The following is a 27,849-nucleotide window of genomic DNA, read 5'->3' on the forward strand; positions in this document are numbered from 1 at the left end:
AGATGTGCATGAACATAAAGCAACAATGCAGCAGAGGGGAAACAAAATGTACAAGGTGTAACAGAACAATATACATCTTTTCAACATATGTGTTATCTTGTCAATTTCGAATTAATTCCTCTTTTATCTTTTATTCACATTTTTTAATAAACGACTGGCTATTCTGGCATAATGCACAACGTTCCGTCTTGAATTTTTAGAAAGGGAAAATCGATTCGAAAATAGTCGGAGAATTTACAGGAAAAACAGATTGATCTGGGACACCCTCTGTAGTCAGTAACATTAGTAGCACATCGCTTGCACTTTTCTATAACCTCGTCTCACCAGGGTGAAACGAGCGATATACGGTAATGAATAAACGAAAGTGATACACGCAAATCGTTACGTCTGGACAGAGGAAACTGCGTGTTAAATCGGAGCGTGTCGTAAAAGCACTCAAGACGTGCAGTCGCGTGTCCAACGCTCGAAAATACGTATTTCGACGTTCACATTTCGGACTTACGACAACCTGTCTGTTAGTCGTCGTTGGCGTTGCGTCAATGTAACGGAGCTATTTTAATTTCGAATTTCGGACGACCCTGATGTACGCTATCGAGTATCTGAGACGCACTACGAGCTCGCACTGGTATTTCTGCGACACAGATCGGAATCTACGACACGCTAGCAATTGATTGCGAAGGTAAGGCATTCTATTTGTCTCCAACGTACACGATGAATCAGTATATCTACCATGTGTTACTGACTCATTAATGATGCAACAATGATGTAGTATTCATTAATATTCCTTTCAATAATTCCTTTATATTTCGCCTATCTTGTATATATCTCGTACCTCGATTATATACATTAAATTTTTGTGAAAAACTGACATATTTGTGATAAAATAGTATTTAAAAAGTTTGAAGATGACAATGCATATTGAACAAGTGTACATGGTTGTGTTATTGAATGTTTTGTTAGTTTCCAATATCGTGATTTAAAGACATATTTGTTACCACTGCGTGTACAGAGCTTCCGTTTATAACTGTCTTAGTAAGCTGAATCGTACTCTAAACCTAAATTGTACTCATTTTCTTCTAATCTGTTCCAATTCAATATATATTTCTCTGATCACTATTATTTTATCGTGATGTTAATTAGAAGGATCAAATTGTTTTCTCCTCAAGATGGGTGATATCAAGTACTATGGAAAAAGAAGAAGTATCGTAAGGAGAATCGGTTCCTTTCTACCACTGAAACCACCACCAAAAATCTATGTCAGTGTAACACCCTTGCACTCCATGACAAGCTCAATGATAAATGAGGATTCTAGTAGCAATTATATGGATACTAACGGATACGGTCCTGTAAGGTCAGTAATTTGTCTTGTCGAATAGTAATGAACTGTATTATTTCAAGTATAGATCTCAAAATATCATGATATCATTTTTTTAAATTGAATTTGGTAACAGACTTTCTGGCAGCAGACCAGATCTGTTAGAACCAATTAGTTTTGGATCTGAAGTGCGATTACTCGCGCTAGAGCAGGAGTTGCAAGAACTTAGGGAACAAATCTCCACAATTGTGAAAAACAACAAAATGTCCAAACGTATGTGCAACAAGTCCAAGATGTAGCATCTGGGAATAATTGAGAAAATTTACAAAGACACGTTTGTTCTTTAGACGCGTCTGTTGTATCTCTGCCCAACGGAGCAGGTGACGGTGAATCCTTGCCAATGTCACCGCCTCTGCCACCCCCACTTCCACCGCCACCTACAACGCCGCATATCGCGAGGAGGGCTAGCTTGCAAGATCATAAAATCGAGGATCGCAAAAAGATCACGATGAACGTGCAGAAATCGACGGGCGATATGCTGAGTGATATCGACAGCGTAAAATTGCGGCCAATCGCGAGGTATTTCGTCACGAGAGAAAAGGGCGTTGTGTGCTAGCGAAAGTTTAAAGTTTAATTCTCAGTCGAGTTAAAGCAATATTATATCGATTCTTTTCTCACAGATCTCCAGGTGGACATCCTATACGAGTGAAACGCGAGAATAGCCCGTGCAATGATTTGCAGGAGATACTACGAAGACGTTACGTCGCTATCGCGATGCAGTCTCCTGACAGCAGAAATTCGTCGACGGCCAACCTAGCTATGGACGATTCATTTTGAGCATCGTACGTGAAAGCGAATGTTATTCAATGTACATTCACGCGAAATTTAGGACTTTTGCATCAAGTAATAAGAAGTGTCGCGACGTACACAATACCGTTTACGTTCGTAATCTCATTTGCACTTTGCATTAGCTGAAGCCTACAGTAAGAGTCTTAAGCCAAAGATCAGTTCACTATACCGACGTAATATAACTCTAGTAGAGTCTTTCTTTTGTAAGGAAGAAGTCATGATCAAAGCTTAGTCCTTTTGCTGGTGTGATTTGAGAAAGGCCATTTTAATTTTTTACGACTGAAGCAAATACTCTAGTTTTGCAGGTAAAGCTATTGCGATATCAGAATCTCACAGTGGTTTTTCTTGCAAGATCCAGCCATACAATTGTCCGACATAGATAAATATTATTTTTACGGCGGCTCGTGACGAGATGGATAGATAGATAGATAGGTAGATAGATAGATAGATAGATAGATAGATAGATAGATAGAGTATACGATTACTGCTACTGTTTATATATCACTGACGTAATTGAGAAATTTTAGTCGATCTGATGTAAGAAAAATAAATTCTATTGGTCCATACCTATTAGAATGAGATCTGTATTGCAACAATTTTATAAGTAAGTTGTATTCTGTTACGTCTGAATACGTGGAACCTGCTTCTCTTAAATTTTAAAAACGTTGACTCGAAGTTTTGTAACTGCGCTGGCGCAGAATATACCTCAATGAACATATTGAATATCAAGATCTGCGTGTGTATGTGAAAGTGTGCAAGATATTTCACTACTAATCTCACTCTTCTAGAGTATCTCATTATATATTAGTTCATTTTTATATTGATATTCGCTCAATCTCACGATAACTTTTAATACCGTCTAAATTTTATGAAAATCTCATGTGGAGTATCAATGATACTTTGTCCACTATCTAAGACTTGAATCCGGTGAATTAATAATCCCGCATCCAAGAGAATAAAATGAGAAATGAAGGATAATTGCAATACAGTCATACGCGGATCATTAGAAATTTATTTTTCTTACGGTCATTATTATCTGTAACTATGTATAGCGGTAATACGGTTGGACGAATATTGAACATATTGTCGCACACAAATTGATATAAAACCATATACACAACATGTGAGCGTTTAACTGATGAAATATGCGGCATAAGTCACCGTATTTATGCTGAGTGGTTCAGCGGTTCAGAAACTCTGGTGGATTTGGTAGTCTTTTTGTATGCACCTATGCGCGCCACGGTGCATCCAACCGTAATTCGCTAATAGAAATTATTTTCACGAAAATAATGTGGTCGTTCGGATAGCGAACAAGCATCTAACAAGAGGATTGAGTTAATATACTTTGGAATGCTTTTTGGACTGGTCCCACTGATATTACTTGAAACAAATTTTGCTCATTATGCAATTTTTGTCTTCTTATCTGTATAAAACGGTATAAAAAGAATAGCTATTCACTAAAACGGATTTACTCAACGCAGGCTGTTGGTTGTAACCGGGCTTTAAAGTACTAAAATTGCGATAACTTCTCATTGGATATTTTCGTTTACAAATCTATTGTTTGTAAAATTCTGAGAAATTTTAAGTAGAATTACATTGCGTAAAGATTTGCTAGTGATCTTATTACACTAGGAGGGGTAAATTTACTGTTCGATACGATGTCACGTTTCTAGAAAAAGATCTGAGATCACACTTTTACCTATATTAATAGTTATTATTTGAAACTTGTCTTGGGTAAAATATTTAGGCTTGAACTTAAATATGTGTTTTCCAGCTTCGCAATTGCATACGTAATGTCACATGTATTATATAATAAAAGAACTCATCTAACTCTTTAAATTCAGATCTGAGTATCTCACAAGTGGGACAAGTTTCAAGTAAAGACTATATGGATCTTTATGGAAAGAAAAGTAGTACACAAATTGATATCAGTTGATTTAATAATACAGAAAGGAATCGGCAAATAATCGGAAATATCGATGCTTTTTTTCTTTTTAAAATAAATATACAACAGGCTTCTATATTTCCGCGGGTGGATATGTGTAACAAAATCGAAAAGTGGAATTCTCAATTTTAATCGCGTAGAGGGACTTGTACGCCACTCGTATTCGGAGACTGAACGGTATCTTCGACGATATTACGAATGTACAGATGCGTTTTATACATGAAGCTTTTATCGACGACTTATGAAAATAAACTTTATTGTTAAATAACACCACGTATAGATCTTCCTGAAATAAGAAATTTGCCCGTTCCACGAAATATCCACTTCTATTGGCTGTTTCAATATTACAAACGTGCGAAATTTACTCCTACGACGACATTCACGCACGAAATTCGCTTCCAACGAACCGCGGAGAATACGAAGCACTTTTTTTAAAATCGAATCATGGCGTTTGTATGTATTTCGATGATTTCGAATTGGCGCCTGAAAATGAGCGGGCTTTGTACTGCGCCACTTCCGGTCGTGTAATTTAAGCTGTTTTCTAGAAAAGGCACATAAAGCTACTTTGATTGGCTACTTATTTCAGAACATATCTTATAGCGAATTCGGTTACTTGCACTAGTGTGCACTGAGTGCGCACTAAGGCTTGTTCATAGTATGTTATTATATTTAAAAATTGTCTTAAATAATTCTCAAATAAATTCTCAAATATTTTTAACCATAATATGATATGTATAACATCCGTACGAATCATTTTATTAGTTAAAATGTTTTTAAATATGTATTTAAGACACGATCTTAAATATAAGAATGTACTGTAAACAAGCCTTAATGCGCACTCAGTGCGCACTAGTGCAAGCTACCGAATTCGCTATTAGATAATGCGTGGCCAATAAATTGACTTTATGCGACATGGTGTTTCTTGCTGGAAAATCGTCTAATTTACTTCTCAAAACCAAACAATTTAAATCATGCAAAATCTTCTCATCTCGTTATAAAAAAATGTTAAAACAGACGAAATTATCAAAAGATCTTCGATTTGTCGCGTATTTTCACCATCGGAATAACTGTTCCAAAGTTCAAAGTGGTAGCCGTCCTATGACGTCACGTCCTCAGTTGCAGCCGTTTGGTTGCGAGTTCGAACACGCATCGTAGTCCCTCCGTGTTCGTCGCGTCTTTTGATCGGTCAGAGGTGAGCTTCGCGGGCGAATTTGTGTCGGAAGTGTTGTTTCGGTGACGAGTGATCGTTTCGATGCACCAATTGGTTCGCGTGAGCGCAATTGAACGAGAAATCACGTTATTCGTAGCCGGTGCCTATACCGTCGCGTCGGGAACATGGGAGTCATACAAGACGCCGACGAGGGGAAGCGCATTCGCTTTTGCTTGAGGCAAAGGATATCTCGGGAGTTGGGGATATCGCATCGTGCTTTCGTATTTCGGTGAGTGCATGTTTTCTATTAGTGGATTAGTAATATTGCACCGAATTAGCTATTTCCGTCGACAAGATCGACAAAAATAATGGCGTCTTGCGCGATTGAGATAGCGCTTAGTAACTGCGCGGCGCGCCGTCCGATGGCGCCACGCGTCGCTCGCGGAGCGCATGATACAGGATCGATGGATAGATTCAGAATCAGTGGAGCGCGGGAATGACAACAAAGTTCGGCGTGAGTCGAGGAGACGCGCACTGGCGCATTTCGCTCGACGCTCTCTCCTTCGAATGGATGTAGTCGCTGGTAAATAAAGCGCGTTAACGCGAGTCCCGCAGTCGCGAGCTGTATCTTCCGCATGTCGAGTTCGCGTGAGAACGATGGTACGGGAGCCGTGCGACGTCCCGGGCACCGTAACGACAATCGCTTCTTGATCCGCATCTACGACGTGAGAACCGAACACGCACCGTGTCACGGCCAAGGTGAGGACGAATCCCGGCAGAAGCGATTCGACGAATCGAAAAAGATCGCTCGCCATATGTGCGCGTGTAATCGGCGTTGGAATGGAGTCGAGACGCTTCTCATTTCGTAGGTAACCTCTATGAAGCACTTTCGATGTGTTGATCAAAATCGCATGTAATAAGTTATGAAAATGTTGATGTGACACTTCAGTTTTACTCTTTGGAACGAATACAAGCGTGCGCGCGTGTGCGTGTGTGTGTGTGTATATATACGATATGTGTCGAATCTGTGCATTCTAACTTTTCTCAATCATTCTCTATAACCTCTAGCGACGATCTGCATCTATAGAAATTACCTGTCGAATGAAAAGAATCGCAACTGCTCCAATACCGACTACGTACATATATATGTACGTATGTGTGTGTGTGTTGCGTGCGTGTGTACGTTCCACATATGAGTATATAAATGCGGACGATGCGGAAATTTTCTCGAACTGCAAACTCAAATCCGACCCGCGATTTTTCCTAGTCGAATCGAAAATCGCGCTTAGTTCGTCAGCGCGAAGATAAGTGGTCTGTTCTTTTCAGCTGCACTGCTGAACTGGTGCAATAAGTTAAAGTGAGACAAGTATATGTTTTCTCACTCTAACTTATTGCACCAATTCAGCAGTGCAGCTGAAAAGAACAAATCAAAGATAAAAATCGTGCATAGGACACATTCTCGATGCTGCAAGCAGTGACATGCGCGAATCGCTGCGTCGATTTTGGGATGCACGGGAATATCCTGTTTCTCTCGCTTATCCGGCAGTATGCTATTAAAATGTTAATGACCCTTCCACAATCACGACGCTTGATCTCGTTTGCTAATCGTTGCATTAGCGCGTGTCATTCATCCTTTTGCGTTTTTGTTTTCAACTCGAAAGTCTATAAATATTATTATCAAGAACGCGATTAGGAATTCTCGTGTGTGGTTAGAAAAGTAACAATCTTGAGCAGATATTACGTCGTCCGACTGTATGATACTTTCGTGGTCAAAATGAGGTTATGATATCTTGTCACTGAAGCGTTTATACACTCAGAAAAGAATACATAAAGATTTATTTGTGAGATATAAGTTCATTTAAACAGAAACGAGTACTATAAAGTCTAATCTACAATGTGCTCCTTGCTTCTTGTTCTTTATTTTTATATGACTTGAGTCAGAAAAGCTTGACTTAAAATATATTCTTTGCTTCCTGCTTCTTTCTCTTTATCTCTTTCTGATTCAAACCTAAGTCAGAAGCTTTAAGTCAGAAGAAGACAAAAGATAAGAAACAGAACGCAAAGAACAGATTGTAGATTAGGCTAAAGAGATAAGAGGAGAAGAAAACAGGAACCAGGAGGCACATTGTAGATCAGACTTTAGAATCCGCATTTTTGTTCTTTTTTCAAGTCCGACTAAACAAACGGAACACGCGAGATATCACTCACACATTCTATATCGTGTGTGGTTATCGCGAAAGAGAAAGAGAAGGGAGGAAGAGAGAGAGAGAGAGCTCGTAACGCAGTGTTTATTAAACGCGCGGCTTTCAGGAGGAAATTCGAACGCAGAGATCCGCATCGACTCGCGACGACGATGGTCGAGCTGCCCAGGCTACCGCTGGACATCGTCGTGCCACCTGGTGTGCTCTCGCGCCGAGGAGGGGTCACTATATCGGAGCAGATCATCCGGACGCTTCTCAACGTGAGTGAAACTATAATTAGATGTAATCAACGGTGCGCGTAGATTGTGGTCGGGCGGGTGACATAACAAGCGAAGGAGACGCCTGGCGTGTCATATTATAAACGCCGGGTATTTATCGACGGCCCGCCTATAATACACACACGCCGCTGCGAATCCGCTCTGAGCGAGTGGATTAAAAATATTCTCGGGACACCTTTCGTCCTTCCTTCGCTCCCTCGTTATGCCGGCTCGTCGCTGAAATGTCCTAGCCTGTTCTGGCGCGAAACGGCTCGCTTGTCGTGTAAACGGGCGTGCTGCACGCGAGCTAGGTTGGGGGGCAGGAGGAGGGTTGCGAAATTAAAAAACCGCGCTCGCTCGCTCGCCGATTCGACCCCGATTTTTGCGCTGTTTATACTCGTTTCCTTCGATCCTAATATGCGAACACGTAGCAGGCGCGGCTTTGCCGTGAACAATCATTGTTTGAGCCACACTTGAGTCACTTGGCAACCCCTAAGAATTGTTCACGAATGGAACAATAAATAGAAGGAATGATTCATCGCATAAAAGATAAGATAACAGTCCCAATTTCGAGTTAAACTTGGGGGCTTATTAATGTTATTAAAAAAGTAGCACACACATCATAATGAAAACACGGAAAACATTTTTTTGACGATTCAATTCTGAGATTACATTCACAAACATTTGAAATATTTTGAATATTTACGAAAAAAAATCTAGGATATCAGCTTTGCCGATTTTTTGAATTTATGAAGCGGCTAGTGAATTGTTACGTATAACATTATTCTGTATAGACTAAAACATGGACATTGTTAATGTAAAATCGTACAACCCGTTACATAGGCGCGTAATATTTGCCGACGCGTAATGGTTTAATTAGTTTAACCTAAATTAATTTAAAAAAATAATTGGAAATATGCGCGTCTTGCGCGTAACTCATGATTAGGATTTTTACTTTAACATCTCGTTATGTCCTCGACGCGTTATCCTTCGGGGAGAAGCGAGGAAGTATGTCGTAGCTGTGTAGCGAGATTAACGGAGCGCTAATCGCGGTGTCGCGATCTCGAGAGTGGGAGATGCAAAGAGCGAGTCGAAGCCAGAATATCGCGATAGTAACGAGGCGCGTGGCTAGGCGATTTTTTCCTTCATCTTACAGTCGCGCATTGCCGATCGTCGGCGGCGGCGCGCATGCGATAAGATCGGAGATGAAGGAGAGCACGAAGAAGAAGGGGATTTAATGTGATTTCCGCGGGTGCTCTCTTTTCTTCGTTCAGGCGGACGTAGGGGAGCGTGTAAGAGCACTTTGTGTTACGTTCTATTTATTCGCGTTGGAGACGCGACGGAGAGGCGGAAAGGGCGGCGAGGAGGCGAGCGAGCGAGCGAACGAGCGAGCGAGAGCGAGGAGGCAGGCGAGGTGCGCGAAGGGTAGAGAAGGAGATCGCTCAACTTAACGGGGGGCGAATAATTCCTCTGTACGAGCACTCGCGTGTAAAAAGAGATCGAGGTGATGGCGGAGACGCGGCCCGGAACAAGGGGACTCCGCTCTCTTTCGCCCTCTCGCGCGAACGAACGAGCGAGTCGAGCGATCGGCCGAGCGAGCGAGCGCGAGTCTCCTTTTATATGGGGAAGAAGGTGCGCTTCAGGTGCGTAAAGTCCGGATCGATATTGCAAGCGACTCCCTGGGCCGCGCGCGACATGCCCCTGCGAGCAGCCATTGGCTGCACGCGATCGTGCTAAAATTAAATGACGAAGCCGACCCTCTCTCGCTCTATCGAGAGCGTCCGCGCGCGCTCTACCAACCCTCTCGCCCTCTTTCCACGGCACCCCTGCCCGTCGACCCCTCATGCTCCTCTGCTTTCGCCCCATTGCCGGCTCCTGCCGCCCCTTGACCCCTCTCGCTCTATCAGCCGTCACCTGCACGCGTGCCGCGGACCATATGCCACGAATTGTCGGTGACGTAGCACGAACTTCGTCACTCTCGAAGGTCCCTACGGGGATATCGCGCGCGCACGTGGCTCGTCCGCGAAAATTCCGCGCTCTCGCGATGTAGCCCGCATGACCGCGACCGGCGAGAGGAGATGAAAAGAGGTGATGGAGGAGGGTGATTCCTACGGATTACCCTCGAAACATGCGAGGAATCGCCGTCAACAAGAACTAGTGATGTGTTTCCATGGACCGCGAAATAGCTAACTGCTTTGGCGCGACGCGGTCTTTTTTGTCTTTAGAATTGGTTATGCAGAAATCATTCAATCCATAAAATTATGATTTTCGAACCTTTATTACCAACACATGTCTTTTTACAGACACGATCTAAGCTTGAAATTTAACAGTTTTTACTCTCTATTAGTCACTTTTATTTAGTTGCACTTTTTTATTTACTTTTTAGCTTGTCAATGAATACTCCTGAAGAGAAGAACATTGGCCATACTTGGCTTCTTGATTCGCATACGATTGCGAAGATGCATTTCTCAGTGCCATTTGCACTTTTTAATTCATGTATCAAATTTTTATCTGTATTTCTCACGAAACGAAATTTCATGTGGCTTGGATCATTCTTGCATAACTACGGCCGATTATCTTCTTGTATACTCCGAATAAAACCGACACAGACTCGCGCTCCTCGCGTTTATTATCTGCTGCTTCATTGCCGATTTTATCGCCTCGCTTGTTTCACGAGAGCTCGCGTTTGCGGATCACGGCAAAATTTAGAACAGTCATTAGAGGGAAGCGTCATTATTCTCGGTATTCTCCTTTTGTAATTGTTATATCTTGTGATTGTCTTCGGCGCAAGAGATAATGATACGATATCGAGAAACTGCATCGATATTATATTTGTTCCTCGTACTGTGAAAAAGATACGGAAAAAGATATCTGTATTGTGTGTGTCGAGAGAGCAAGAATGTTTCACTCGGTAAACATTTCGTCTTTTTATGAATATCATGTGTTTCCATGCATTTATCGAATGCTTCTCCCTCGTAGTCTGAATCACACTTATCTAATGACAAAGAACAGAACTCACGCGGCTCTTCTAATTCGGTAAATTCGAGGAAGATATGATATAATGCGATAGTAATAATAATAATTATTATTATTATTATCACTGCGACATATTCACAGAATAGTGTAATTGCTATTATAATAGAACAGGGATTATGTTCGATAATTACTGTGTTAACTCGTTTTAAACATAATTACATCGATGCTTCTCAATCCGCAGTAACATAATGCGCATTTTTAAACGCTACTCGGCGAAACGCTTTGAAATCGAGAGATATTCAATTACGCGCACCGCGCGTGACATCTCTGTGCCGGCGAAATGGACTGACGAAATCGATACGAAATGAAACATTTCGCGATACCGTATCGTAGAAAAGAAAGAGAAAAACTATCACAGAGCACACCTCGAAGTGCTCTCGAAGATCCCTGCTCTGTGAAAGCGCAAAAAATTCGCCGATCGTTCGTTCCGTCGAGCTGCGTTCCCGATCGAAACGACTCGACCGGTTCATTCCTCCCGACAATCCGGTCGATTGACAGGCGTCGATTGCATCCTTATAGCCGCGGCTGTTCGGTCCCCGTTCATCCCCCTTCGGCAAGCCCTGACGCGTCACGCCGCGCCGCGCCGCGCGTCTCCGGCTCTCATTGATCTCCGGGGGCGCGTTTGCGCGCGCCGGCCGGCAGGCTTTGCCGTGTGGCGATGGTGTTCGCCGTGCGACCAATGAGCGGTCGCGCGACCCTCTGGCTGCGCCGGAGTCTCGTGGCCGTCCGCTTAGCCGGTGTCGCGCGACCCGTCGTTGTTTTCCTACGCGGCTTCTCCCCCGGTTGGGCCCCGGTCCGGCGCGATCGCCGTCGACGGTGGACGTCGCCGCCACCGTCGTCGTCGTTGTCGTCATCGTCGTCGTCGTCGTCGTCGTCGTCGTCGTCGTCGTCGTCATCGCCGCTGTTGCCGCTACAGCCGTCGTCGTCGTCACCGTCACCGTCGTCGGCGTCGTCCACGAGGTGGACCAGCAAGAGACTCGCCGATCACCATCCCGTCGTGCCGACGCCGCCGGCCGTCGCCGCAGCAACAGCGGCCGGAAGCAGCCCCTACTTCTCGCAGTGTCTCTGTCTCCCCGTCGCTCTTTCTCACTCTCTCCTTCGGGGGCCACCATGATCCCGTACTCCACGTGCTTGTCTTTCGGGGGCCGACGCGACGCCCGCCGTTGGGTGGTTCTGCACGACGAGATCTCTCCCTACCCGGTGAGTCGCCAAACGCACACACATACTCATATACACACAGACACGTACACGTACGAGCGCCCAAAAGTATAGAGCCATGTATAGGCACTCAAGGACGCTTTTAAGCGTTCGAACTTGTATAGATATAGTATATGTATGCACATTCTGTCGCGTCTCTCTCTCTCTCTCTCTCTCTCTCTCTGCCGTCCTCTTTTCTCCGGAAATTCAACTCGGAAGAATCGATGGATGCTGAATCGCTCGCGGTACACACGCCTAATAACAATGCAGCACGGGTCATAGGTTGCGTAACGGATAATCGACACAGTCGTGTGTCAATCGACGTCTGCTGCGTGTAACTGTGCGCGTTTTACGGTCGCGTGAACTGCGAAAGAGAAAGAGAGAAAGCCTCCCGTGCGGATCGATTTCTCCACGGGTCAAGTCGGAGTTCAATGTTCGATCGATTTATATTTGTTGATTCACACAACTCCGCGCACGTTTTCGTTCGTCGACCGTTGACGACAACATCGGACGAACCGAACGGTAGATCGAGATCGATAGCTTATATCTAGGAGTAAGACGATATTATCCGTAGTGAAAACAGATTTTTCAATTCGTTGCTCTAAGCAGCATTTCTGTAGTGGAGATATAACTAACCTAAGCTAAATAGACGAGAACAAGTGTAACTTGTATCTCAGGCAATGCACATTTGTCAAAATGGCAAACAATGAGAAATGATTGGTGACTTTGTTCGATCAATTCCCCTAATAATCAAACAGCAAACGTGCTTTTGTCCTGACAACCGAAGCATTTTTCTCAGTGTTATCGCGTGCGATCATGCACCGATCTCCTTTAACTAATAACTCAAAATTTCACGTGGTTGTTTGAGAAGAGGGAAAGTGTGTTCAGTTTGATGAATTCTACCTGCATTCTATGTATTATTGATTGAACCCCATGACTGAGAAGCATCGAGATATTTTTCTTCCGTTTCGAAGTGCATTTAAATTCTGCCGAGCTTTACGAGACGTGGAGCACTTTCGCGCGCTCACGTAGACCTCTACCTGACGGCCGATAGTCAGAAAATGAGATTTCTACCTGATACTTGGGGTTCCTCTTATCGCCGCGGCTTATTGGAGCCACGACAGATGACGGGTAGGGGTTGGGTGGGAGCTTTATCGGTAAGCTCGATAATCAGATAAGCGCCGCCATAAGCATAACGATGAGAGAGAGAGACGAGACAACGCGGTTTTATCGAAAAATCGAATCGACAACGGAGAGGGATTCGCCGAATAAAAGTGCGGCGTTAGCAGTCGGGATACACGGCTGCACGAGCGAGAGTGTCCCGTGTTCCAATTCGCAACCTTAATTTCGACGACGGTATTGTCGCGGCGAAACCCATGAATTTTGCAATCGACTGGATCGACCGGAAAGTCCCGGCACTACTTTTTCCTCACTACACAGCTGTAAACGCTGTTGAATTGTAAAAATTGAACTTCGGCAGAGTGGGAACGACTAACGAATTCACCTGCGTCGGCTGAGTTTCACGTGGATGAAATTCAGCGTGTAATTCCAATTCGACGCACCGCCGCGAGAACGTAAAACATGGAACGTATAAACATACGCAAATCAAACAATCATTCTGTCTCTTTCTCTCTCCCCCTTTCTCTCTCTATATATGGAATATTTTACCGCGAACAGAGCAGAGATTGTTCGAGATGAAATTTTACTCGGAAACACGCTGCGGCCGTTAATAACTTTTAAATGGAGAACGCGATTACTGTTAGCGAGAATTAGGCCAGAACACTGCGCACCCAAGCACGGAATACTGCGCCATAGTAACGCTGCGCTATCAGCCATCGACCCCCATTTATTGATAATTGAGGGAGACCTTTTCGGGAAATATACGTGCTGAATTTATGAAAAAAGAAACAAGCCCGCCATATTTCGCGCGAAACAACTTTGGAAAACGACAGAATGTATCGCGAAATTATATCGCAGCGTGAATTCGAAATGGACGATACGAGCGGACAGACGATATACAGAGTGTCCTAGAAAGTCTACGAAGCGTTCGTGGTGACACGGATTGAGATGCACATGAAAGTCCCATGCCATTTTGCGATATTCGCAATAAATCTCGAGATAGAGTCGAGATAAATCTCTAGTCGTAGACTGTTCTGGGACACCCTGTATATTATATGTTACGCGAAGGAGCGAAAATAAATAAGAATAACGCAGATCGAGACTTTATTTTTTACATCTTTCTAATAATTACAGCAGCTTTTTTTATATGCCGTGGGGTGAACTTCTCGCGGAAGGGGGTATGACAGTGCGATGCGATTTCTATTTCCGTCGAACGACCCTGCTTCGTGTTCTTCGGGAACAGAGAGAAGGAGTGGGGAGTTGATAATTAAAGGTCCACGGAGAAAGACTGTCGTAAAGATACGGGAAACAATATAGAGAGGCGGGAATAGGGCGATAAGCATGTGAGCCCGCAGAGCGGCCTGTCAAAATTTATCTTTCCAGATGTGATCTCTCTCTCTCTCTCTCTTTTTCTTTCGGCCCGTTTAGAATACTCGACAGACAGGCCGAACCTGTTTGCAGAAGACCACACCCTCGGCTCACGTTTGAGCGTTATATCCGCGCGAGCATTACGATATATATTTTTTCCCCGGCTATTCCCCCCGAACGATGCGGATTATCAGAGTATGTGAACTATCGTGAAAAAGATATTTTTCCTTGAATAGTGTACGGTATCTGTATGGTGTAATATTTCGTATTTTTGTCGAGTTATCGTCTAGTTTCTCTCGCTGCCGTGTTATCCCTCCCGTTTGACTCTTTCCCCTCTCGGAAGCCTACTGGAAACCACGTACCCCTCGCGCGCGCCGGTCGCCTCGTTTCTTGCCGGCCGCCAATTTGCATTATTTCTTTATAGGCTAATCCATGCATCGAGGCTGAAGGGATAAAGCCGTAATAAAGGGGAACGACCGCGCGAGTTCCGGCTGTTCTCCATACGGATCCGTTCTTCCCTCATAACGATTCGACGATTTCGCCGAGTCGCGCGAATTGCTCTAATTGCGCGGAATGTCCTCGATTTGTCCGCGACACGCTTCATCCGCACAGATTGAACAGCTTCTCGGAGAGAAAGAGGAGATAGAGAGCTTTTCTTTCATATATTCCGTACGATATTCATTGGCCCGCTTTTTATCGGTTCTGACATAACACGACGAAAACGAAAGCTTTTCCGACGGAGCAAGCGGGAGAACGCGAGGACAAAATACCACACAATAACGTCAGAATCATTCTCTTTTCTGCTCGGAACGAGAGTTCCAAGTTCTCCTTTGGCCGGAACGAGCCGTAGAGTCGAAATTTTGTCGATTAATCATTCGTAGACAGTGCGATTCTAAAGTAAAGAGCCAGAGCGAAATCTCTCATGAAAAGTGTGTACCCGCCGCATCTCCTCCACTACCATTTCCTCCCTCTCTCTTTCCTCTCTCCTTTCTTCCTTCCCTTCTCTCTCTCTCTCTCTCTCTCTCTCTCTCTCTCTCTCTCTCTCTCTCTCTCTCTTTCTCTCTAGAAAACGCTTTAAAAGCGAAATCAATTTACCGGGGAAAATCCATCGCAATGGAATTTCTTGCCGCTAATTAGACGTCTGGTGATTAATTGGATCGGATATTTATCCTGGGAGTAACTCGGAGTAGATTAATGCCGGTAGAGAGAGAGGAGAGAGGGGAGGAGAGAGGAAAGCTTACCGGCGAACCTTTCTGCGCCTCTGATTGCGATAAACGCTTCATTAATTTTGCTTACCGGCTACGATCGATTGTACGTTATAAGAAACGTTCGGCGATATACAGGCACGCAAATAGAGAAAGCGTGACAAGCGCGGAATAGCAATTACACTGTTGTACACCTTGCACAAGAGAACGAAGCGTAATAATTGAACGTCGTGCAGTAATTGCATTCAATTTTAGGTCTGTGTCTAGCAAGTTAGGACTTGACAAACAGAGAGAGAGAAAGAGAGAGAGAGAGAGAGAGAGAGAGAGGGAAAAGGAGTCCTAGTTAGAAATTAACCGCGCATTTCACCTGTACTATTTACTCGTCTATATCTCCAGACATAAGAAATCTTCCCGGCTAAAGGTCATCGGGGAGCAGTCGATAGCGATAGAAAAACCGAACATCGCCGCGTTACGACAAAGCTATTGCATAGAAATTACTTTTTACAAGAGACCGGCGTTCGGTATTCTGCATGAGTTAACGCGCGATTATTAACCCGCGCTTCGCTTTCACCGGGGCAAGAAGACACGAACGCATCATTTTGCGTCGTTAGGGCCGCGACGTATAAAAATATTCAACCACACTGAGAAGAGAAAAATATCTAAAAAATAAAATGTCTTCATTCGGTGGACATATAATATATTTACTTAAATCTAAATTCTTTCATTTATTTATTAAGAAGTAAAATAAGTAATTGCTTTTACGAAGTTTCCTTAAAGTTCTAAGAAAATGTATATTTTCTTTTTTGACAAATATTTTATATTATTTTATATTATTTTATATTATTTTATATTAGTGTAAATATGTTATTACAGTACCCACCGAATAATTATTTTGTACTTCTTACAAGTAAACCTACCCAAAAGTTATACTCCGATTATTTCTTTCTAATTTGGCATAAATGTAGAAGTACAAAAAATATTTAGATTATATTTTTTATTTTGGCCCACTTTGAGTTTCACGGGCAATTTATAGTTAATTGTTAATGTTCTCACTTCTATCATCAACAAGTACAACAAAAATAGGAAGAAATAAATAATAAGAAATAAAATTAAATACAAGATATAAGCGTTTTTGGTTTGCTGATTATGAATATGAACTCACAAATGTGTAAAATTATTTGTATAAATAATAAAATGTTTAAACAAAATATGTAAAAGGTGAACAAAATTATTTATACAAATAATTTCTCGGTTTGGTCGAGATTCAAGCCATTTTTGACTAATTTAACACAAATTTGAAATATTTCGGTTGGAATCTCGGCTAAAGAAATTTAGAATGGTTCGTATCTCAGGTATGCCGATTTTATTAAAATTATTCAACTATATTTTGTATTCAATTTTATTTTTTATGCATTTTTGTTGTATTTGTTGATGATAGGAGTGAGAATATTAAAAAGCTATAAACTGTCAGTAAAACTCAAACTGAGTCAAAATGAAAAAATATGACCTAAATATTTTTGTACTTCTACATTTGTGCCAAATTAGAAAGAAATCGGAGAATATCTTTTGGGTAGGTTTACTTGTTAGATATTTTTTCTCTCACAATATAGTAGAAAAATTGACCCCAGTCATAATCGTTTATTCTTTAACTGTAAGGTAAAAGTACTAATTTCCAGGCACGTATCTAATCTTGGACATTCATATTGTTGTGGTCTTTAAATACGGATATTTAAGCTTTCAAGATATAAAATATATGTATTTTATTGTTAAATATTCGTATTTAAAGACAACAAGATTAGATACGTATCCGAGAATTGCATCTTTCACATTTGAAAAGAATAACCAACTATGGTTGGTCAATTTTTGCTTACTGCTCACGTTTTATTGCTTATATTTTCCTTTGTGATCCCGGCCTTAGCATCAGCGCGAACGTGGATCGCGTCGTCTCTCGCGCGAGCGAAAACTTTTTTCCAGCCCCTCGCGCGTTCGTCAAGACGAACATTTTCTGCTTCCCCCCGCGCGGATTATTTCCCCGTTGCCGGTTGGTTTTAACGGATGATTTTGGCCGTTGGCCCTTAGCTTCACCACGAGATACGATGTATCCGTCTACGTGGTCTGATATACGTTTGTCGTGGTCATTAATCTTGCTTGGCCGAGATAGCTCGGCAAGATCAGAGAGCGGCACGACGCCACCGTTCTGATAGTTGATCAAACCTACTATAAGATGCATTAGCTTTGACCTGCGTTCCGGGGAAACGTATTTCGCCAAGTATCTACGCACTCGACAGACACGATCGATCGTTCCGCATCGTCGTAGCGGTGCTGGTTATTTATTAGGCATGTTTCAGAAGGAGGAAGATGAACTTCCAGGTTCAATAGACATCAGATGGAAAGAATCGTTCATGCAGATCGAAGTATATCGCATTCTATTTTGACATACCTGTTTACTGTCGAGATGACTCTGCGTTTGGCAGAAAAAGCTGTCTTGCTGCTGCTATAAAATTCGTGAATCTAATCGATACATGCTCTCAGATTGCAACCGAGATTAAGAGCATACACTAAGCAGCTTCACGAATTTTACGATTAAAAATTTTTTTTTTGCTAAGCGGCTTTCTCTGCTGAATGCAGCTATTGTTTTCTCGATTAAGGAAATCGAGCGTCGCGGCGTAATATGCATAATAAAAATCGACAAGAAAACGTCGACGGCAACAAGGTGCGCATGCGTTTGACGTTTTTTGAGCGAGACGCGAAAAACGAGACGCGAAAAACGATGACGGGGACAGATGGGTGACTTTTCGGGACGGTGGATCGAAGTGGCTTAGCGCTAATCCTTTTTATAAGAGATGAAGCAGCGAACGAATTTGCGCGCCGCGGCTGTGAACCCGACAAAATCGAGAAAATCGACGGATATTTCTGAAACGGGATTACTCTTAACCTGCAACATCCGTCCGCGGGCGTTTAAGTGTCGAAAGTAATCTCGCAAGAGAGATATCCTCGCGTCGAAAAATCCGCCTTTAATTTTGTTCCCGGTGTCTCCTAAGCGACTCGTTCGACTCAGCCGAGACGGGGAAACCGGAAGGGGGTGAGAGACCGACGGCTTGAACGACCGGGTGATTAAAAACGAAGCTAATAAATTGGTTTAAAGTGCTTTCAAGATAGTGTCCTGAAGAAGAGGAGGAGAAGGAGGAAAGGTGAGTGGGTGGTTGGGGCGAGAGGCGACAGGAAGCATCGTCTTTCTGCTTCAAAGTGGAACGACGTCTTAAGGGTATACTGTCCATATCTCGACAATGAAAAAATTGAAAATATTGACAATATTGAAAAAACTGTATTGCGTCTAAATATAGGCACGAACAATTGGTTGATTCAGAGTCTGCATCAAAAGTTTAGACATGTTTTGTCGGCGCAAAAATATGTTATTCATCTATATTGCGTATAGATACTGTGCGTTTTTTATGCTGGAAATAGAAATATTAGCAATTTCCAATTACTTTTTACTCTTAACGAGATTTTTAGCAGCGGTGCAAATTTTTGCGAAACTCGCAATCGTTTTTGAGCTCGGCGTCCTCAATTACGGTGGAAGTTGTTCGGTCGCGTCGCCGATTGAGGAACGAGAGAAGACGACTATCGTCGAATTATTTTTCCACGGGACATTATTGCCTTTGCACGCTGCCGTGAAACGACAGCGAAGTATCTTTCGCCGACAATCATCGCGTACTTCTCCCTTTCTTTCTTTCTTTCTTTCCGTTCACTTCTACTCGAGGAATCTGTCTTCGCGCATCGAATATCGACTACCTTTCTTCCTTCTTTTTTTATTAAACAGACGTCGTTATCAACTTTTAAATGGAATTTAAGGAGCTCTCGAATACGAATTTTATAAAGTTCTATAAAGCTTTAAACGCTGCTGCTTCCGCTTTATTCTTGCAGGAAAGAAAAGTGCAGATTCCCGAGAAACAAGTAAGAAGCCATGCTAAAAGCTTCTTTTGCATCTGAATACGGCGAACTTTTAAAATCTCCCCTCTCGTGACTACAGCTACTGCTACTGCCAGGCGCGTTATTTTATATTTCAATCGGCGTGAAAGTCAGAGGCATGCATATGTATGCCGGAGCTGGCTCCAGAGCACAGCTCTCAAACCGCAACGCTCGAATCGAACGATCGGCGAGGAGAGAACATCCTATCTTGGGATAAAAACGCCCACATATATAAATCTCCGGAAATATAGGATTCCCGGAAGTGCAAACACTCCGTGTTCACGCTGCTCGTGTGTTTGCCTCATTTTACGGCCGGATTCTCAATCGATCCGATACGTCTTCTTCCTCGACGCGACGCCGATTAACCGAGAGAAAAATAATTCTCTCCCCTCGCTCCCGTTTCGCCAACGATTCGACACGGAAAACACGTTTTCCTTGTCGCCTGCGTCACCCACGAAAGCACATTTACGAGTTTCGGCCAGACGGTTTCGGTGTGGGCGGTGGAAATGAGTTTACGCGACGACGCCATTTGGCGTTAATGCGCTCTTCCCGGACGTTCGCGTCGCGACGCGTCGACACTCGAGAAAGCTGTAAGGAAGCCACGGGGGGGTATCCGATGCTCTCACGGGGTTGCGAAACACAGGATTAGTCGCCACCCGCGGCGACCTCGACGTCATTATCGTCGTCGTTGTCGTTCCGTCGAGCACGCTCGTTCACTTGCGTCATCGATTCGATGACGCGCGTCTCGCCTGGCGCTCGAAACAAAATTCTCAGCGATCCGTAATTATAGCACGGCGCTCGTCATTATCATTCCAAAATCGCGACGCCCGAGAACTCACGCTTACGAGATTTGTTTAACTTGGACATTACTCGAAACTCGGTCTCTGCGTTAATCCTGCAAACTCTACCGTCGGATTTGAACAATCATCAAAACAGCTACATCTAACACATCTGACACTATACAAATACACGATTGTCTTTATGTCCCTTTGCAACTGATTATATAGGCGCTTATTTTCAACTTCCTCTTGTCGATAAAAATACCTTTCTAAGATCCGTATTAATAGTTATTTGAAATTCTTCTCAAGTGAGATACTAAGATACTAATTCAGTTCAGAGTTAGATGAAAATTTCTCAGTTGAATCGCAATTATATATATATATATATATATATATATATATATATATATATATATAAAATGTCAATTTATATAATATCATATATCATATAAATCAACTGAAAATTTTGAAATCAGCTTTGGATAAAAATCTGAGTCATTATCTCACATAATATAAGTTTCAAATAATATTATATATAGGCCTTAGTATATTCATATTGAAGTCGGGAATCTCTCGTATAATAAATAAAACACACCTGGAAATCATCCTGTCACCATACTCCCGGCTGCTTGCTTCATCGTGGCACTAACACTAGCACTGACACTCGCGCAGATCGCGAAACAAATTGGAGAAACGCGAATTAATTAATTCGCGGACGAGAACCCGATGAATATTTCGAGAACCGACGAAATGTCTCAATCACACCCGAAATACTTGGTGCTTCGTTTACTCGTGAATCTACGACTCTTGCAAACATCAACTGATCCGTCGTCACGATCAGTTCGAAGTTCCCGTAACCGTGAGAAAATGCTCGCGGGTAATTTAGTTGATGGCGTTGCGCCCTTGGCGCAGCACCCTTAGGATCGTCTCTCACTAGCTCCCCGGGGAGCTCGCGGGGTCGGCCCTACCTGTTGGTAAATATTACTTAACGTTATTACCTGCCCGATGACGTCATCGCGGACGGATTAATAAATGAGGACATTTACGCGCCGCGTGTGTATCGCCAGGTCCATTTTATAAGTTACTTCAAAATCACAGTTCGATAACGCGACGTGTATGACTTTAAAATAAGACACCACGTAGAGCAAATCCTTTCACGTTTTTTTTTCGTGCTCTACGAGTAAAATCGTCCTTTCGAGCATTGTCGAGCGCTCGAATACCTTGTATAATTAATGGGTATGTAAAAAAAATACTCATTTTGTCTTTCCTTAATTTTCTCATTATATATTTGTTCCATTAGAATATCTGACATAGTGCAGTTCACGAAATCGCGATCAAAAATATCCTTCACTGTTTTGCGAACAACCACATTAATCTCATCGCTGTTATTATAGACAACGCGAAGGAAAAAATTGAAACGGGTTCGCGAGTTAAAGAAACTGCGTATTGCTCGCGTGTTTGCCGTGCTTTAATCGATCACGACACTCGACGCTTGTTCAAACGAGCAATAAAAGAGCGACATAGACGCGTGCGGGCACGTGCCAAAGAGATTGCTTTTTATTTCATGTCGCTGCGTTGATTCATTCGCGAGTTATAGTTCAAAACCGCGACGCAGAATATCAAGTTTCAGCGTGGTATTTGCGCTGTAGAGGCGTGCGTGGCACTCACTCTCGCGGCGAAGACTTTGTTTTCATGCGTTCGTCGGTCGAGGTGAATGACCGGCTTGTGGGAGAGTGGGGGGAGGGGATGGCCACACTTGCTGGGCCGCAGAGTGGGGGACAAGGCCGTCGCGTACGCGCGAGAGATCGCTTCCCAAACAAAAAACGGAATACTGTTCGTTTCTCGCTCACGCGTCGCGCCGCATCTAACGGCGGGCCGATCGAGAGCGCGGATCGATAAAAACGTCAATATTTCAAGAAGAATAAACTTCTAAAAGACATCTTTATTCTTTAGAAGTTTGCGGTCGATATTTTAACCACCTCACGTAAAGTTTAAAATATTTATTGTTTTACAAAACAAGGGAAAAAACATCGGGACATTCCTCCCTGATGAAGCGGACTGAAATTGCGAAACGTCGGAATCAAACAAAGAAAAATCTACGCTGCTCAAACCCGGAAACCAAATCTAATATGCATGAACCGAAATAATAGAACGCTCCTTTATAGAGTTAATTAATAGTGAAATATTAATGGCGCATAAGGAGCTAGCACGGATGTCTTAGTGCTATTAAATACTAATATAATTTTAATATTAATATGATTGTGGGAGGATAAAAATGTCCAATATGTCAAACGCACGTATCGAAATTTTCTCTTCAACTAACGTACGCGGAGAATCAACCTTCCATACCTTCCATACCTTCCATACCTTCCAAATTATATTAGTATTTAATAGCACTAAGACATCCGTGTTAGCTCCTTATGTTGCCATTAATATTTCACTATTAGCTAATATGCATGGACACCGCGAAAGCCTAAAATATCAAAAAAGAGAAAAAACAATTAGAACTAAAGAACTTTGTCAGTAATTTTCGCTGTACAGATGATATATAATGGAAAACAAGTCTGTACATAATTATATAAGTACTTGCCAAAAAAATGCTGTTCAAAAAATGAAAATATGATATCTACTTATAGTATGTAACATAAATTAACATTTTAATAATTTTTTTGACATGAACGTAACTGCAAATACATCAGATTAGTGCAAATAAGCAATCTTTTTGTGTTTATGCAAAGTTAAAGTTTTTATTTACAGATATTTTAATAAAAAACAAACTTCCACAGTGGTTGAAATATTGACCAGAAAACCTAAATTAGTCAATTTATTACGCGTGATATGGTAGGGCAGTCTGAAGGAACGTGTCTTGGGCCTGTTGACTATTCCTTAGCAATGAGGCCCGATCTACAATAGATGGAGTAAGGAGTAGGAGTAAGACGAAATGGAAATAATTTATTTCACTTACTCTTTTACTCCAGCTCTTACTACTTAATTCAGGCTTACTCCATGTGATGTATATGGGCAAACTTTTATTGGAGTAAGGGAGTAAGCGAAATAAATTATTTCCATTTCATCTTACTCCTACTCCTTATTCCATTGTAGACTGCGTTCCGAAATGCACTGCCAGTACTGAAAATCTATAGTTCATGTTACGTATATTATAGAATTTCAGTACTGGTAGTGAATTTCGGAACGCAGCCTAGATCGGGCCTAAAAGTCGAATGATAGCGAAGCAGCGAGGCTCTACACAATATTGGGCATTATGAACATTTTCTTTGACTAAAATAATCGACGAGTCAATGATCGAAATTAATTAATCGTTATAAATAAGATCACAAATAATTACATCGTTTGTTGAAACAAAATTATTAGTAAAACTTTTATATGATTGATAATGATATAATCTCTTCAATCAATTAAATTATCCATCATTACATATATGACGATCGATTATAATTTTGACTGATAATTTGCCGATTACTTTAGTCAATAAAAATTTTCGTTGCTAAACGCTTCTGCGTTACTTCGCGTTCCTAGTTTATATTTCAGGATCAGTAAACGAGTCCAAAACATGTTTCTTGCTAGAAAGCTCGCTCCACTGTACGGATCGATCAATATTCTTTCATTAATATCTGAACATTGACTCTGGTAATTTGCAAAATAATAGAAAATTTTTCTGCCGAGTCGAACGAGACTATCTGCACTTACGAGCAGATCTGCAGGTAGACGCCTGTATATTGTTCGAGAATAACGCTGGTAGCCATATTAACGAGAGCATTGCACAGTATCGAATATGTCGACAAATTCATTCGCGTGACGGGGCGAAGATGGATGCGACACTCGGGCGATAACGCGACCGGCTTCCGATTTCGATGCCATCGGCACGCGAAAATGATCTCAGTAATTACTCGCGATAATTGGCACGCCATGTTCAAACGGGAGAACAAGCGCGGACAAACGAAGAACGCGTACGTCGTCGAGCTCATGCAGTCTCGGGGAGTTGAACATATCGTGACGAGCGCGCCGCGATTTCGATCTCCGATGAGAAATTAATAGACGGGATGTGGCGCATTCGTGCTCTGACCCGCGCGTCCCGATTTCTTAATCTCTCGATTAATCCGCTCAGTGAATAGGATCGCGGGGCAGATCGGCCACGTCGTTCTATATTTATCCGCCCTGCTCTGGGTAGGCGGAGGACACTCCTCGTCACCGAGTCTCCGGGTGTTAGGTACGGAATAAGGCAACGGAGATGGCAACGGGCGTGACATTCCGCGAGAAATTTAGCGTTCGACGGTGCTGGCTCGCGCGACAGAGTCGGTGTCCCGATTATTTCGCGTTGCAAATATTCGTTTGTCTCTCGAATTCCCTTTTTATTCCTTTTTTTTAAGCCACGCGTTTTTCGATCGGATTACCAGCCGAAACGAAATCAATCAACAGGAAATCAATCGAGCGACTAAATTTATCGATACTTTGCAAATACTATTGTTGTTCTTAACTCGACAGATTTTTCGTGTGGAATCGTATATAAAAATGTTACAAAATAGAAGGAAAGTTTTAAATATGGACTCTACCTCTTCTTTCTTCTTTATATCTTAAAATGCTTAAATTTATTATCGGCGAATATATACGCTATCGAGAAAGCGGGATGTTGACTTGTGGAGATGTTTTTAATATGATAGGATCTTTTTTGTTATTTACACTTTTTTGAGAAATATGTGCTATCCTTGTAATTTCAAAGTGACGTACAATTTAAGAGATATATTTTATCATATTTTTCATAATATTTATCGACAAAAACATACATGATCATCTTCCCATCTCTTACGCCTCTGCACAATCATTGTGTGCCCACGAAGAACACATTAAACACTACAGCTACAATTTTCCCTTTGTAACGTGACAGAAGTTTTATGTCACGAGACAGACAACTTGTATCATTATTTCCGTCAAGTTTTCTCTTACCATCCGGCAAATCTAGATCACTATCATTGTCGCTTACTAGCCCATATTAGGATCATCTATAATAGCTCATATTCGCGACATCACATCATGAATGGCATGAGGTTATATTAGCGTACACACACAATGTATTTTCAATTAAGCCAATTATGGCCTTTAATACATCCATCCACTCTTTATAGATCATAAGCAATTACATCAATGATATATGAAGATAAAAATACCTGGACATGTACTTAATCCTTTTTGTTCTGGTCTTTAGATACAAATTTTTAAACTTTTAAACGTAAAATATATGTATAAATATTGAACATGTAAATATTCTATGCTGAAAATTTAAATATTTGTACCTAAAGGCCAAAACAATAAGAATATCCAGGATTAGATACGTGCCCGAGAATTAGTACGTTTTTAGAGGAAAAACGAAATATGCATATTCACCCACTTTTCAAATGTCGAAAAATAGATGTTCTCGTGTCACTTTTAGATCGAGTCGAAAATAACAATGTGCAATTAAGTTTTGTTACACTTTGAAAAAGTGTAACAAAAGCAATTTTGCCACATTTTGAAAAAAAATTATTCAAGTGCTTCTCAGTAGAATGTAGTATCCTGCAATAAACCTAAAATACTTGCTTGTATTTGAATCACCACACACATACACATATACAGACACATATTTGGCCCAAAAAAGGCAAAAGACTCTGAGATTAAAAAACAAGAATGATATAGATAAAAGATAAAATCATTTATTTCTTTACACACTAATACTTTGGGTTTGGCTCTTATTGACTCTGTATCATTCTTGATACATATTTGGACTTTTTCCCTCTACGTATACGATAGATTACGCAGTCGTGATTATAATCGATTCGTGGCTAACTCTTTCTAATTTCTGTGTAGTCCCTTTAAACGTGATTATATTAGATGTCGGCGCGATGCCAACAGCTCGACGAAACTAATAGCAGCTGCCAAGAGTTAAATATTCGCTATCAGTCGCGAAGAGTCACTTGTGTTAGTCGATCCCGTCCCGGTGGACTTCTGTTCGCGAAGCAAAGCGTGCGTTAAATCGCGTGAACGAAATAAGAGATAAAGACAAGAGGCGCTGCAATGACGCGAGGACAGGGTGGATTTCGCACGATGGACTTTACAGACAGGTTCCTATTCTACTCTAGCGGATACGTCCTCGGCTGGTTTATTCGGAAAACATTCTAAGTTTAGCGGAGTAATCTAAATGCGTCCGCCGTGCTGAATCGCAAACGACTATTTTCGATTTCACCTTACCGCGCGATATCGCTCCTCGTTACGATGGAGTACGTTACTTTTATTGCGAATTGCGCTCGGTTGCGCAAACCTTTCGGTGAACGCATAAGTATCCGACGAGTAACGCAAATACAAGACGAGGACAGACACGTGGCACACATATACGAAAAAATATAAAACACATACATGCGTTGAGTATAAAATATATAAATTATTTTCAAATTAAAAGCGAAATAGGGAGTAGGAGGAAGAAGAGGTGTAGCGCATTGAAACTTGTATACACGATCTTTTATGTTATATTTGCAAATTCCAAGGGGGAGAATATTAAAAGCGGAATGCTTTTACCTTAGCGTAGTTATGAAGAGTGTTTCATATAATGCATTCTGCTAGTTATTTCCGCGCTGTCCTATAAAGTAGTACTTTCGCGCGTTCAATATTTTTTACTTCTTGGCACGTGCAAAACTCGCTTGTATCGATTTGACGGATGTGCTTTAATTGCCACTGCGCGATGTGCTTCCCGGAATATAACACAACTTTCTGCAACTTTTAAATTAAAATTCTTTTATTTAAATAGAACAAACAATTTCTCTTCTGAAGAGCGAAGGTTTTAAGAAAATGTATATTTTCTTGCTTGAGAAATATTTCGCGCTCGTATAAGTTAATATGTAGTACTCATTATTAGTACTCATCGAATAAATATTTTTATTTCTTAGATATTTTTATCTCGCGGTGTATGCATTGATTATCCATTGATTATCTGACGATTTTACGCATATTTTTTTCACCGATAGAAAATAATTTTCATTCATGAGAAATTCGCATCTCTCGTATCGGCTCCGCGAATTGATCACGCGTGCATCCATCATTCCGGTTCCCAAAAGTCGATCGACGATTATTGGACTTATCGCTGACAAAAGTGCTCGTGTAACAATCGATCGCGCGCTATACATAAAAGTGCCGACAGAGCGGAACGCAGGAAAATAACGCATCTCACGCGGTTCTACGTTTTGCAGCGCGGCTGAATTGATCGTCGCATTCGTGACATTTGTAAAGCGTGCTTCGAATTTCAATCGCTCACCTTAATAGAAAAGAATGGAATTCATCAATTTCACTTTTATATTTTCTTCATATAAGAAAAGGAGATCATTTCACATTTTTTTTGCATATTTTTTGCATTATGATATGATCATTTCACATTTTTTTTGCAGTTCTGATACTCTCTTGAAAAGTTCTAGAGCTC

At 41.8% G+C, this 27,849-nt stretch overlaps 2 protein-coding genes across 8 annotated transcripts in view; both read left to right on the plus strand.

The window, feature by feature from the left end:
- Positions 1 to 241: 241 nt before the first annotated feature.
- On the plus strand, positions 242 to 4,379 carry LOC116853506 (mitochondrial fission regulator 2-like). 3 transcript variants are annotated; one of them, XM_032834644.1, is made up of 5 exons: positions 242 to 679; positions 1,141 to 1,351; positions 1,452 to 1,588; positions 1,663 to 1,894; positions 1,996 to 4,379. In XM_032834644.1, exons 2-5 carry the CDS (start codon positions 1,167 to 1,169, stop codon positions 2,150 to 2,152), a joined length of 711 nt encoding a protein of 236 aa, XP_032690535.1. In that variant the 5' UTR covers positions 242 to 679; positions 1,141 to 1,166; the 3' UTR covers positions 2,153 to 4,379. The 3 variants fall into 3 exon arrangements, with proteins under 3 accessions (XP_032690535.1, XP_032690530.1, XP_032690538.1); XM_032834639.1 differs by having other exon boundaries at positions 245 to 679; positions 1,167 to 1,351; XM_032834647.1 differs by lacking the exon at positions 242 to 679 and adding an exon at positions 739 to 1,032.
- Positions 4,380 to 5,236: 857 nt separating this feature from the next.
- LOC116853454 overlaps positions 5,237 to 27,849 on the plus strand; it is a 90,140-nt gene continuing 67,527 nt past the window's right edge. The window contains exons 1-2 of one of the 5 annotated variants that reach the window (XM_032834568.1): positions 5,237 to 5,548; positions 7,570 to 7,720. In XM_032834568.1, coding sequence (XP_032690459.1) covers positions 5,445 to 5,548; positions 7,570 to 7,720 — 255 coding nt within the window. In that variant the 5' untranslated portion in view covers positions 5,237 to 5,444. Of the gene's footprint in view, positions 5,549 to 5,765; positions 6,129 to 7,569; positions 7,721 to 11,491; positions 11,954 to 27,849 lie in introns of those variants that run through there. The other 4 variants (XM_032834563.1, XM_032834586.1, XM_032834581.1 and 1 more) reach the window with 4 other exon arrangements.

The sequence above is a fragment of the Odontomachus brunneus genome, unplaced genomic scaffold (assembly GCF_010583005.1).
Source record: "Odontomachus brunneus isolate Ranch 3 - 2012 unplaced genomic scaffold, Obru_v1 Obru_scaffold_006, whole genome shotgun sequence".
Taxonomy (NCBI): domain Eukaryota; kingdom Metazoa; phylum Arthropoda; class Insecta; order Hymenoptera; family Formicidae; genus Odontomachus; species Odontomachus brunneus.